Source organism: Amia ocellicauda, chromosome 5 (assembly GCF_036373705.1).
Source record: "Amia ocellicauda isolate fAmiCal2 chromosome 5, fAmiCal2.hap1, whole genome shotgun sequence".
NCBI classification, from domain to species: Eukaryota; Metazoa; Chordata; class Actinopteri; order Amiiformes; family Amiidae; genus Amia; species Amia ocellicauda.
In genome coordinates, this window is record NC_089854.1 from 32,731,944 (window position 1) to 32,746,724 (window position 14,781).

Sequence of the window (14,781 nt, forward strand, 5' to 3'; positions counted from 1 at the left end):
CTCTAACAGCAAAGCCGGTCTGAAGCATTTAGTGATCTGATATTTCAAGGGCCATTGAGCCCCTGTAGGGCTAAGTGACAATATTGTCTTTAATTAAAGCAACAGGGCGCTGATGGATTGCAGCCGTAATTACAACAGCCAGCACAACAAAGGCTGAGCAGGGCTGGCCAGACCTTATCTCCATCCAGACACTGCTGTCAGCCTTTTAATGTTCCCTGACCTACTGGGACAGGTCAAGCCCAGGTCACAGGGTTAATGAACTGTCCCCAGAGAGATTTAGTGCCAGTCAAGTCAAAGCCTCTCTAGCAGTGAAGCTGGTGGGAAAACAAAACACAACAATGGTTGCAAGCCAGCCTGGAAAAACACCAGCAACATTTTTCATATTATGTTTCCCAGCATCCCATGTGCAATACTTGTGAGTTACATTTCCCTACCTGGGCTTGTGCTTTCCATCAATCTATGGTTTGCTGCCTTGTTGGAATGTCCTTTACAACCACCTCTGTTTAATAAGCAACTGTGTGTGTGCATGTGTGCGTGTGTGTGTGTGTGTGAGGTGTGGGGGGGTCTGTGCTCTGCAGCAGTGTAGTTGGCCGATCCTCAGGCGCAGTGCCGTGCACAGACATTTTGGAGGGCAAGGGTTCAAGCCGAAAATAGGGCACCCTGTCCGTGGGGGTGATGTTGACGAAGTGCGGTCCGGGGGGGGGGGGCTTTCAAATAGTTTAATATCTGGACAGTGCCCTTAATGTTTATAATGTCACTCTTTCACATTCCTACAAGTCCCAGTAGAATCTGTAAATGCAGAGTTTTTGACATTGACAGGGACCAAATCATATTTTGATGCCTGACGTAAGACAGAAAACAAAATATTTTCAGGGTTTATTAATTTGTATTTCTATTGTTATCTCTTCTGCCAGCTTGGTCTCTAACAGAGGCCAATTTATTAGGTTTTTACTGCTCCCCATGTGTGTACTTGGCTGGCTAAGGAGAAGAAATCTTGAATGGTTTTCAACTAGTGTGAAATAATGATATTTCACTTGTGCTCAATCCAGTCATTGTGTTGAGCACAGAGCTGGCCATTCAATCCACAGTAAAAGGTCTTAAAGCGATTTAGCAATAACCATGTTAATTAGGATAAAATGAAAACAAACAATGCTGCTTGCCAATTATTTTAGCATTAAATAAATTAGCTTTCTTTAGCCCTCCTTTTATTTTTCACATTATTCCTAATGATTCCATAATATGTTAGTCTGTTCTAATGGATTAGGCTGCAGGAGAGTTGTGTAATTAAGTTAGCTTTTCCCAGCTGACAGGGGTGAAGGTTGTCTAACCTTTTGGTACCAGACCATTCACCACACATTCCTGTTTAAAAGGCAGCTTGTAGTGACAGCTTGTAAACCACACACATTCTCTTGAGTGGGAAAGAGAGAGAGAAAGAGAGACGTGCCTTTTGTAATTGAGTGCCACACACCAATCAGAGGATAAGGTTGCTCAGTGGTGGGGCTGTAGACGTTTGGTGGGAGTCTGGGCCTGTGGGGAGGGCAGGGTTGTAATTTTCAATGAGCAGCTGGAAAATAACACCATAAACAGTGTGTTGTATCACAGACCTAGTCGGTGCTGTAGGGAACTGGGCTTTTTGCCAGACAATAGCACAGTAAGAGACTCTCACTGATGCAAAGTTCACCACCTATTCTCAGTCAGTCAGTGTCTGTCAGTCATAAAAGCATTGCACTTTTGCTAAATTACAGTTTCTTTACCTAGTTGTTTTTGTTAATCTATGAATGCATTACCCATCACAGCATCGCCTTGTTTGGATCCAGCCTCACTCAAGGTCTCATTTCTCACCTTATATCATTATTAATGTTAGCTGGAAATGTGTAAGATTTAATTGAGGCATTGTATCTCTGCTGATTTAAAAGGCGTGTGAAGTTGGCATGCGTATCTGTGAAAGACTCTGAAAGCTCCGGAGTCTCCAGGTAAAAAAATAAGCAGGCCAAAACAAAATTTAAATGCAGAAGACTGTGGAGCCTCCTTGGAAGTGAGGGTTAGATTCTAGACATTTCCATGATGACAGCAGCAGGAAATCAAAGATAAATATCAAATATAAACTTTTGCTGGCTAGATCCACCTATACCTGTAGCTGTGCATCCTGTACTGATGAGGAAAGTTTATTAATTGTTGCCTGAATCACACTATCACTGCAGGTACACACTTGTGTTAAATCCACTGACTAGGGTCTGACTAACTGGGAAAAAAAAATGTGACTACACTGCTTGCCTCACTTGAAATGTTCATTGAAATGTGTCTCCCTCATTATTTTATGTTCAGACCCCTTCAGCAAAGGACTTTGATCCTCGCCTAATCTCAGCGAGTAGTCAAGCCACAAGAGTAGACCAAGAGTAGAAAGGCAGATTAGCTGAAAACACCTATGTGCTAACTAAAGGCTTTCTTTTCAACCTCTTGTCCTGATTGAACAGAAAATATCTTTAATTAGAACCTTGTTTACATCTGGACTTCTTGTCTCTATACTCTGTACGCTTGCTTGAGAATATAGATTAAATTCCAACTGGAGGAACTAGCCTGTGCTGGTCAGGGAAGCTGAGCCCTGTCTTTTAGGATCATGATCTACATTATGTTGTGATTTGCTTTACAATAGTGCAGATTGTATTGTGGCTTCAGTGAACTGTCTTTGGTGCTTATGTTTATGCATGGGTCCATTCTGAGGTTGATCTTTGTGCTTGTCAGACAGAGAGAGAGAGAGAAAGAAAGGGAGTGAAACAAGAGACTTTGGCTGGCTTCTTGCACACCAGCACTCTGATCAAGAACAGCGGGCATTGCGGACGTGATCAGCTGGAATGCAGTTGGCAGGTTGGCAGTCCAGGCGGCATCCTGCCCTAAAGCACGCCTCTGTAAATTGCCAGCTCTCACCCAGATTTGTCGCCTCAGCCGAAACACTTTGATCAGGAAAGCCATAGATCTGAATCCCAAAGACACCAGGCTGCCGTCTCCCTGTGGTGCCTAGTTTGCCTGCAGGTGACAGGGTACCTCCTGTGCAGAGGTTTGGGTTCAACATTAACACTACCAAAAACATTTCAAAAGGGCCCAATACACAGGAGATTTGGGTATGTGGGCTGACCAATGACATTAAAAGGCATACCACATTTAGTGTTCAGCACTTGCCTTGCTAAGCAGGTACAGAGAGAGCAGCTGGGGCAACTGATATGATTAGCTGACAGAATGGAAACAGTATCCCCCACCACCTCCACCACACGTTATCAGATGTGTAATAAGCACAAGCTGGGTTGTTGGTGATTTATTGTTTTTGCCTAGCTTTGAGGGTGAGTGTGAGAGGAAGGATTCTATTTGTTTTCATGGCAGACACAGTTTCACTGAGTTTCTGATGGTAACATCTGACAATCAGTGGGGGAAATTATGTAAAAAGACATCCCTCTGTATCTACTACACACTCAATATGATGTCAAACAAAACTCTTTCAGATTAGTCAGGGAAATTAGACCGTAAGGGAGCTGAATTCACATACAAGTGGCAAATGTGAAACCTGCTTATTATAGCAAGAACAATAATTGATGATTTCTTATATTCCAACAATATGGATGTTTGTCATCTGCTGTATTTGTTTAGGATTTTAGATTCATTAAGGACCTCCACTATTGTAGATCTGCATTTTTCGAATCCCTTTTGAGGATCAGGCGAGCAGCTCTTTGTACACCTTTCCCCTTTTCAGTCCTAGTTCCCAGTGGCAGTTGCAATCACTGGTACAAACAGCTTGTTCCAGTTATCCCGTCAATCTGAGTAAAGCAGATTTGCTGCCAGCTTTTATTTAAGTGATGTAACATCGATGTTCTTTGAAATGATACTTCACATGCTCAGCACTGAAGTGTGAATGTTTGATTCATTCGTAATACAAACTATCCTTGCAATATAAATACCCCCCTCCCCCCACCAAATAAATTAATTGGTTAATAATACAGAGCCCTCAAGCAATCAGAGTAGCACACAATTTGAAGTAGGTTACCAGTGTAGATACATCAGTTAAAAGCAAGGGACCAGTCAGAGCATGAGTGCAGGGAATAAGTGCAGATCAGAAGGGAGCGTATAATGGGAATAAACCTTTTTTCTTTTATTCTTTCTCTCCCCAATTTTTGTGCATAGCTATTCATCATGTTGAATAATAATCAGAGAAACGACATCAGACAATGCCACCGAATCCGTTTAATGGGATATATGAGACAACGTGTCCGTAATGCAATAACAGGCATATGAAGATGAGAGCAGCTGCTTCTGTGTGAAGATTCTTGTAAAACATTATCCGGCTCATAGCAACAGGACAACAAACAGACAATGTGGGTTTTATATTATTATTGTTTTTTTATGTTACTGTTTTCAGCAGTAATACAAACCACCATGCCCCACCAAACTCCACCTCCCCCTGGGCTTTCATTCTCTTTAAATATAAAAAAATCCCACAGCCTCCTGACCGGGAATCGAACCCGCATCTGAGCGGAGGCCACTCCCATTCTTGAGCACTGGACTGCTGCAAACGCTAAAACAATATGGGGACAGTGGCTGGGAATTTCCACTGGCACTCTGTTAGCCCAGCACTGTCAGGGGGGGTTCAGGAAGAATGAAAGTGGCCCACAGTTTCTGGAGCCCATGTGACCGCTCTGCCTGTGTGCTCACTGGACACCCATGGGTATCCAGCACTCTTGTTGAGAGCTGCGTTTATCCTGATCTTGTGGCTTTGGGGACTTGCAGTGTGCAATCTTGTGCTCCTTTGGTAGCTCATACGTTTTTGAGCCAAGAGTCACATCCAGCGCTAGACCCAATCAGAGGGGTGACCTACCCGTGACTGTCAAATTACAAACTTGTACCCAGTCATGTTTTGCATATAAGTAGTAGAAAGTGGCTTCTGACAATAAACGACACCCTGCCAGTGAGCAAGTTTGTACCATGAGAGTTTGAGCTAAGGTTTGAACGTTTTGTGCAGTTTTCAGCTAGGCTGCAGTTTAGACTTGTGTCACTGCAGTGTTATCTCTGGGACTGTGGCCACACTGCTTTGGTTCAATACAACCAAAGCAGAAAGTCACATAAAAGCACACATTTGCATTATTAACAGAGGTGATTGGACATTTGTTTAATTGATTTAATTTAATGGCCGTCAAACCCTGTCGCCTACCTGGGTGTTGGTATAATAGTCTTACCTGGGCTTTTAGAAATCTAATGTTTCCCCCCTCTTGTCTTTTTATTGCAGAGTTGCTGGGCTCCACTAAGAGGCTGAATATCAACTACCAGGATTCAGATGGGTGAGTGAGGGCATTGCAGTTTATAAGCCATATCCCTGCATTTGCAACCAGACTAAACAAGGTCTGTTCATGAGCAACAGGTGCTTGAAGTTTTAGCCTTGCTGTTTCACGTTATTTCATACATGATCACTGGTGTCTTCTTATTAAGGAATTCCTCATGCTTAGGGAAGCTTTTTTTTAGAAGTGAGCTTCTTTTTTTTTAAGTAAATGCTCAGATTTAAAGTCATGAATGTGAGGCTGTTACAAAATGCTGTCTTGTAGCAGTGTGCAGGATTTAAAGAGTGAATTATTGCAGTCATAGTGACCGTGTCACACTGAGAGCAGGGAAAGGGCCCAGCTATCAAAGAGTCTGTTTGCTCTAAATGAATAGAGTTATGCTGTCTGTGTTCTTCTATTTATATGTGTTTGTTTACCATCTCCCTTCCACATTCCTCCCATTGAGATGTTGCCAGTGGTTTCCAGGTTGTGCAAGGCCTGGCCTTTCTATTATGTGAGGAAATCAACCTCCCTTCTCTCATGTTGTTGAGTTTGAGCTCCTGTGGCCCGGGGGGCTGTGAGGGGTGCTACTCAGGATCCTGACCCTTGCCTTGTGTCCACAGTAACAATCCTCCTTGCGTCAAGGACTGGAGGGTCCAACATGCCTCATATGCCACAGTCAAAGTGCTGCATTTCTGTAACTTCAGTCACATCACTGTATGTAATTAGCAGTATTGAACTATATATGTCTCTTTTATTGACCTGCCCTTACGGTTGAAAACACAAAAGCGGGTTATGTAATTAAACTGTAAGAAAAGGTCTTTAATTGCAATTCTTTGTTTTTGCTCCCTAACTAACCAGACTTTTTACTTTTTACCAGACTTTTTTTCTTTTACACCGTATTAGACCAAATTAATCTAGTCTAAGTGGTGACACACAGACACTTACCTGAATCCTTTCGTTCTGAACACCCATCAGCGCATTTAAAAATGAATGCAGATTGCTTAATGCTGGCTGATGAAAGCTTTAGAGGCGAGTAGAGAGGCAACACGGTGAAAGCTAAAATCCCTACCAATAACGTTCCTTGCCTGTAACACAGCAACCTAGAACATTGAAGGGCTGCATGCATAAACAGTACCAACATCTCTACACCACCTTTCGTAACAGTTAAGTATCTTGCAATCAGGTGTTTATTAAAGCACTCATCACACATCTAAATTCAGGTGCCCTGGCAGAAACAGCGTAGTAGCAGTGGCCTTGTCACCCTTTATCATCAGCAAGGATCTCCCAGCAACAATTAACAATACCTCTGCGGATCAAATGGCTATATGCCCAAGTGCACGTCCACAGTCCACAGCCAGCATGGCTCGAAAAGGAGTCTGCTTTCCTTCTTTGTCTACTTCCGCTAAAGAATACTGTTCACTCCACCCCCTGCCTTTTCACCCAGAAACAGCTTCTTAATCAGCTGTCTCTGGCAAGCTCTCCTGTGGCTCTGCACGTTGTGCACGGTGGCACTCCTGTAATGCAGAGGCTGCCAGAGAAGTGTTCTGGGCCTCCCTGTCTCCGGAACCAGAAACTGGAAATGTCAGCCTTGAAAAAGACGCGTTCACTTTAAAGGGTGAATGTTACCATAATCTATATTCAAATGACAGGTAATTTTGTTTTGCCTTTTTTCTGGTTAGCATCCACTCTCTCTCTGCTGACAATTCCTACTGGAGCTATACATGATACATGTGCGCTGGGGATTCAGACAAATGACACAGAAAGCCCAAGCTCAGCAGTTCAGGAGGCACCCAAAGGGATAACGTGAGCTGGAGGCATTAATGTTGCCGGTGTGCATAACACAAGAACTCCATTTTGCTTTTTTGGAGTGTTCATGGGCACAGGCCCCCGAATGCATTTGAGAAATTGTCCCAGCCGAATGAGTCCCGATGGGCCAGGCTGACTTGGGAGCAGCGCCTTCCCTGAAAGAGAAGGAATTTGGGAGGCGGCCAGGTGAGCAGGTCAGGAAAAGAAATCAGAGGAGTTCATGTGAATAAAGGTGGAGCTGTTATGTTGTAATCCCAGGGCTATGAGCCCCCCCTCTCCCCCATTGTGGAAGCAGAACTGCTGACTAGTGTACTTTGCTTTCCTCTCTACAAGGTCTGCATTTTCCACCCCCACCCCCCATATGAATACTCTCTAATCTGAGGAGAGAAAGTCTTCCCATCTCACTGGCCAGCACCACTGGAAGAGAAGAAAGGCAGGAAGGGAAATATGGGGATCCTTTCTCCCGCAGATCGTGTCATGTTCCTGTCAGTACCTACCTGTATATGAATATTATCCTGCGGAATGATCCAGGCCAAGCTACCAGATCACTATATCTGTTATGAGCATCCATGATTCCTTCTTCATCTCTCTTATCTGATTGCTAGCTATTTTTATTGATTAATTGTTTTATTTTTTTAAATTGTATATTTCTTGTTTAATACTCAGAGCAATCCGTTTCAAGATGCAAGATTTGAAACTTTGATGCTGGACTACACAGAGACATTTTTCCACTGTTGCTGCTGCTTCCTTTTTTTTCTTTTTTATCCAAGTCTGTTGATAAACAGTCCAGCATAAAGGAAGTTCATTGATGGGCCAAGACATTGACATAAAAGGCAGAGGGGCGGGGATTGTCCTGTTTACAACATGCGACTAAACACAACTGGGGGTTAGGAGCAAAATCAAATATCGTTTACAACAAGATGAAAAGCTATGTTGATATCTTAGTCAGCGGAACATCAGCATGTTTCCATGCTAGTTTCAGCTTTTATGTACGGAGCGTGCTGTGTATCTAATATCTTCCTCGGGGACAGCGCGCTAGAGCAGGGTGGTCTTTTATAATTCATCAGTGCCCCTGGCGCTCCTCTCTGTAGCGCAACTGCAATCCTATCTGCCAAGTAAGCACCCTACCATCTCCCCCACCCCTGCAGAGTATCTTTTGTGCACTTCTTTTCCAATGCTCCCAGCAGTCTGCCTGTGGACAGTGTAACCAGTTGCAGTTGGGGGTCCACGTCCTTCAGATAGAATAGAGGTCCATGGACAGAGAGACTGCCCAGAAAAGTTCCCCACTTAAAAGACCTGGACCTATATCACCATGCATCAGCAGCTGCCACTCTCACTTACCTACAGCACCAGTTTAAATATATGTTTTTAAATTGGCATTGGTACCAAGACCTGCTGTACTAAAATGCGTACCCCTGTCATAGAGGATATATTCCTGCCGCCAAAACACAAGCACATTCAAAACTTGTATGCATGTGGGATCTTGGCCTTGTGCATCCCCTTATGAAAGCTAATCACAGTAAAACTGCACAGTTTCCTCTGGCTGTCATGGTTATAGCAACTCTACTGTGCTTTTACAATCATATATTACAGTAAATGTTTATAAGGGCCATGCTGAGCTTGATCCAAATGGATTACACCTCCACATGGAAGAATTGGACAATTCCTCTGTACCACAGCAGAACAGGAACAAATGAGAACAAATGGCCATATAGACTTTAAAAGTACTTCTTCAGAGAGAATGATACATACTAAAACTGACTGATATAGTACAGCCTAACTCTATTATTACATTCCTCTAAAAGATGCCAAAAGCAGGGTGCCTTTGTCTTGTATCATTTACAGTGGATGATTTTACCTCCAAAAATGCACCTCCACAAAGTACTCTGTTAGAAGTGCTTTAGATGCAGGCAGGTGAAAACTTGTATAGCAAAGAATTATGGTCATGCCAGCTATAATTCACAGTGATTCATCACTCAGGATCTGTTTTACAAGCACTGCACCAGCCTACAGCAGACCCAGCTCGTGTATCATTACGATATGTCGTGCATTTATTACAGATCATGGACCGACGAACATTACTCACCCCAGTGTGTGTGCAATGCAAACTGTCATTTTACTTGGGGGGGGATAAACATTGACATCCAAGAGCTGTAACTTTAACTCAAGCAGCAGTTGAAGAGGTCCAAAATATAATTTGTATTACGCCCAGCTACTGGATTTTGACCTTTTTCTTAAAATGTTTGTAATTGTCAGTTATCTTTGATTATACTGGAATCCCTCCTGGTTGAATTGGGCTAACCCACACTGGGCGTTCTGCTTTTTATCACTCTGCATGAGCCATACCACAAACAGGAGAGCTAGGGTCAGGTGCTGGGCTGACACAGGTCCACAGGGTACCACCTGACCTGAGGAAACACTGGAAACTATCATCCCACCAGGCTACGATGGTACGCCATTGTGCAGTGGCCCAGGGGGAATCATGGCCTCAGCTGGCTCTGGCACAGGCAGGATACAAATCTGCAATCTCTGCAGGGCCTGCACTGTGTTCTGAGCAGGGGCTTTTCCAGGTTGAGTCAGTGAAGATTGTTCCTGGAAAACCTGCAGGTATTGTGACTCTTTCTGTGTCTGGAGATTCTTCAGGCTTTCACCTTGCAGAACCTTCTGAGATCTATCTCTTATTTAGGGTCTTTAAATAAGTTTTCAGTCTCTTTTCCCAAAGCAAGTTTTTTATTTTTTTAAAGCTGTTCCCTCAGACCAAAACAATTAAGTCGTGTTTTCTAATTGTGTCTGTTGGCATTGTAGTCCATTGCGTTTCCATGGAAAAACCAGCAGGAATTCTATGGCCTGAATGGAGAATGCGGTGTGTGGGAGATGAGATCGACTGTTGTCTGTCCAAGAGCCTTAGACCTCAATGTTAAGCTTGAGGCTTTTCTATAGGCTGCAGAATTACTCTTCTCTCAAACATTCCCCTCTACAGTTGCCCCTTCTGTGATCACAGCAACTTTCCTGCTCTCTCTGCTGTGTCATATCATGGTCTGTCTGGGCAGAAATAATTATTTTGCAGCCCTCTAGGCTTGAAGACCTCTGTGGACAAAACTGAGTTACAAGTCAAATATCTTCTATGTGTATGTGTATATATATTTGTCTCTGGAACTCTATTCTTTCAAAAGATATTCCCTCATTTGGTGTTATGATGATGGTGGTGGAGAGTGTTGTCTAACACATCGGTCCAAAATCTCCCATAGGTGTTCAATTGGGTTGAGATCTGGTGACTGTGAAGGCCATAGCATATGATTCACATCGTTTTCATACTGAAACCATCAAACCTCTCAGTGAGTCCTTGTGCCCTGTGGATGGGGGCATTGTCATCCTGGAAGAGACCACTCCCATCAGGATAAAAACGTTTCACCATAGGATAAAGGTGATCACTCAGAATATCTTTGTAATGATTTGCAGTGGACCCAAACCATGCCAGGTCCGACAGCATAACAGAGCATCTGGACCCCCTCACTGTAGGGGTCAAGCAGTCAGGCCTGTACTGTTCTCTTGGCCTGTTGAGCAGTCTTTGTGACTGAAGCTCCTGCCATTAATACCCCAATAATGACCCCTCTTTCAAAGTCACTTAGATCCTTTCCTTTTGCCATCTTGATCCAAAATCGAGATCAATTGGGCCTGCTCAGCATTTTGATAAATGCCACAGAGCATGATAGGATGTTAATTGTTTAATTGTGTCATGCAGTAAACCTCTTTGGAGGCATCTGCATCCGTTATGTTCCTCCACTATTTTTTTTCAGGTTTTTGCTTTGTCTCCTGTCTGTATATACATATATATATACCATAAACCAGAACAAACTACCATCCATCTTCGTGTGTGTGTCATTATCTGTGTGTGTAAACAGGCCTGTCAGTTTCTTTTGAAGTCTCCAGGAACCCCAGCTCACTCATCTGTCACAGACCTAATGAATGACCTCTAACCCTCAGTAGCTCCAGCTTGTGCTCGACATAGCACAGTGCTCATGCATGTGAAACTGGCCAAAGCTAATTCTGTCGTTTGTGCTGCCTAGGAAGTCTTTAATTTTCTCCCAGCTGACATCAGAGTAGACCTCTCGGGCCCTTTCTATGTGCGTGCTGCCACTGAGCCCTGCGTCAGTGTTTTTCAGGGCTCCCCTTTCACTGCTCCTCTCGGTGTGGCGGGGGGCTCGCCATCCTCCAAGAGGGGAGGGCACCCAGGAAGAACCTCTGTTCTCTCAAACAGTGAGCCCTTTCATCAAGCAAGAGCGCAGCCCTGGACCTGCCAAGACGGGGCTGGAGAGAGGAAGACGAGCACACAGAGGGGGGATTGTACAGGCAGCCCTCTCTCACCTCCGCTCTAGCCCTCTGTGTCACCCCCTTTGGATCGCAGCAGTGCCCTGTGTACCTACCCACAGTAACCGCAAAAACAAGCCTTCATTTATACAGGACCTTTACCAGGCAGCGGTCTCAGAGCGCTGTGCAATGAAGTCATAATAAATTCTTTCATATTATTAGAAAAATAGCAGTCACAACTGATTAATAGCACAAGTAATTTTTACAAACTCTCATGTTGCAGAGCTCGTATTCCTTGTTGTTTTTGTCTTCTTGGCCTACTCTCTCTTAAAGCTGTCACTGTGTCATGGAGCCATCTGCCACCATAATGTTACTTAATGTAGTTATAGGGAGCTAAATTATTTCTTCAGAACAGCTTATACGGATTTGTTTTCCTCCTCTGTTTCAGAAAATGTGACAGCTCAGTCTGAAGTTTCACATGTGTTAAAGCCATATAAGTGAGACAAGTACAAATTCAGGGGTTCGGCAAGGGGGAGTGCTGGTAAAACTCAGGCAGTTGGGCAAATTGTTTGGTTTAAATCTGACACGAGTACCTTTGTGTACCTCGACATCGGAGCCCTTTCCTATGCATTTAATCATTAGTAATACAAATCTCAATCCAAGCTACAGGGCAGAAAAACAGTGACTAACTACAGTTATGATGTTCTCTTCAGTGATAAAAAGCTTGTCTACAGGACAGAAAATCTACAGAAAATAGATTTTTCAATTTTCAATATAAAGTACTGTGTAAATGTTTTAGGCAGGTGTGAAAAAATGCTTTCAAAAATAGACATGTTAATAGATTATATTTATCAATTAACAAAATGCAAAGTGAGTGAACAGAAGAAAAATCTACATCAAATCCATATTTGGTGTGACTACCCTTTGCCTTCAAACCAGCATCAATATGGCTTTTTGGCCGCAAGTCTTCCGTGAAGGTCACTTCGGACCAGACTTCTCCGCACAGTAGATGGGTGTACCAGGGTCCCACTGTTTTCTGCCAATTCTGAGCTGATGGCACTGCTGAACATCTTCCGATTGCGAAGGGAATGTGATGCGATGTGTCTTTCATCTGCTGCAGTAAGTTTCCTTGGCCGACCACTGCGTCTACGGTCCTCAACGTTTCCCGTTTCTTTGTGCTTCTTCAAAAGAGCTTGGACAGCACATCTGGAAACCTCTGTCTGCCTTGAAATTTCTCCCTGGGAGAGACCTTGCTGATGCAGTATAACTACCTTGTGTCTTGTTGCTGTGCTCAGTCTTGCCATGGTGTATGACTTTTGACAGTAAACTGTCTCACCTTGTTAGCTGAGTTTGGCTGTTCCTCACCCAGTTTTATTCCTCCTACACAGCTGTTTCTGTTTCAGTTAATGATTGTGTTTCAACCTACATATTGAATTGATGATCATTAGCAACTGTTTGGTATAATTGTTTAATCATACACCTGACTATATGCCTACAAAATCCCTGAGTTTGTGCAAGTGTACCTAGAAGAATTGATTATGTTTTGAAGGCAAAGGGTGGTCACACCAAATATGGATTTGATTTAGATTTTTCTTCTGTTCGCTCACTTTGCATTTAGTTAATTGATAACTATAATCTATTAACATATCTGTTTTTGAAAGCATTCTTATTTTACAGCATTTTTTCACACCTGCCTAAAACTTTTGCACAGTACTATTTCCTAATATTTCCTTTTCTATACTCTCTGAAAGATATACAGTACATATTGTGACACTTAGGGGTGTAGGATAGGTGTGTCCCAGGATGTGGGACTTGGAAGAGGAAATTGCCTTTACGCAGGGCAAAAATCCCAAAGGAAAACCGAGCCCGGTTCAGAGGCACTAACTAACACTTTCAGGTTTCCTGATCTAGTAATGGGCCACTGAACTGTTTCCCGATAATCTCTTTCTTGACCAGGGTGAATCTGTAGGCAATCTATAGAGGTTCTTTAGCCACTCCAAGGTTGATTACACCAAGGGAGTTTTCACACAAAGCAGCTGGAATATCCAAAACCTCTTTAAGAGAAATCTTTTATAGATGCCTTTCACACTTCTTTGTCCCCCTACACTTCTCTTGTGGTACAATGCACTGAGAGAGCAGGAGAGAGATCATTTTGTAGTCGGCAGGTGCTTATCACTGGCAGGTGTATGATTTGAACACAGGTGGCTTTGATCAGAGTTGGGAAATTAGCTGTATATGTGTTCAGGGAGGTGCTTACTTCATTCTTACATACCTCCCATTCTGAACCACACCCCAGGATGTGTCACTATATAATATAATATAATATATATATATATATATATATATATATATATATATATATAATTAATGCCGGCATGTCTGCACAGATTGAGATCCTGATACATCAGTCACCAGAATTACATTTTTCATCTCTTTGAACTTGTCTTTGTACTTTGTCATTTTAATAATTGTGAGCGATTTGTGTTACCTGCTACACATTACACAGATTAATTATAGGAAGTCTATAGGTCCTATAGAGTCTGTAGGAAACAAGAACAGGCTATTTATGTGTGTGTATACAAATATGTAATCTGTGTTGCATCGTATGAATCAAAACTGAAGATGACTGCATTTTAACCAGAATTTCTCTGCACATATTCAGTTTACTTAGATCATTTGTTTATTGTTTTGCAGCTGATTCGTTTTATGCTTATAAATTTGGATTACTCCTATATTATTCGGATATTTAAAAAAAAACGCTCATGTTAATGTGGCTCAGAAGCTGTAGCCGTTGGTTTAACATAGGGTTAGCGCCCCCTGTCAGTTATTACCTCACCAGTCTTCAGTCAGAAGTTAGCAGTAGACCTATCTAAAAGTCTCCTGTTTTGGGGTAGCTGGTTGATGCTTACAGGGGAGGAGGTTATGACTTACAGTACTGCTGAAGAGACAGATACATAGAAAATAATGACTTAGTTCAGTGAAGCAGTCCCTGGAGACAGGTAGTAAGGTAAAGTAGGATGCTACTGTATCAGGGCAGATATCATGTGTGGCATTTTGATCTTTTGACTGAACTCGAGAAAGCCAGTAAATTGTGCCTGGTTTAACATGCTGACTATTGAAACAAGTCAAATTGAGATTTCAAAAGACTACCCATTGCTTTGAATGCTCAACTGTTGTGATGAAATCCCTTGCACTTGGGATCGACCTTCACCATCTGTGGGTTTGGACTAAAGGGCTACAGGCTTTCATTTCTAAATAGCGAGTGCATTTTCCATCACCCTGCTTCGTCCCAGCTCCCATCTCCCCTCACTGCCCCCCCAACTTCTGAGTGATCAGGTACCCTTTACAACAGTAGACCTGCACCAAT

The 14,781-nt window shown here is 42.9% G+C and overlaps 1 protein-coding gene across 7 annotated transcripts in view; it reads left to right on the forward strand.

Annotated features, from left to right (window-relative positions):
• The window catches only part of LOC136750074 (caskin-2), a 125,624-nt gene that overhangs the window by 56,612 nt on the left and 54,231 nt on the right, over window positions 1–14,781 (forward strand). For all 7 annotated transcript variants that reach the window (XM_066704838.1, XM_066704841.1, XM_066704840.1 and 4 more), the window contains exon 3: window positions 5,270–5,321. In XM_066704838.1, the coding sequence (XP_066560935.1) occupies window positions 5,270–5,321 (52 nt within the window). The remainder of the gene's footprint in view (window positions 1–5,269; window positions 5,322–14,781) is intronic.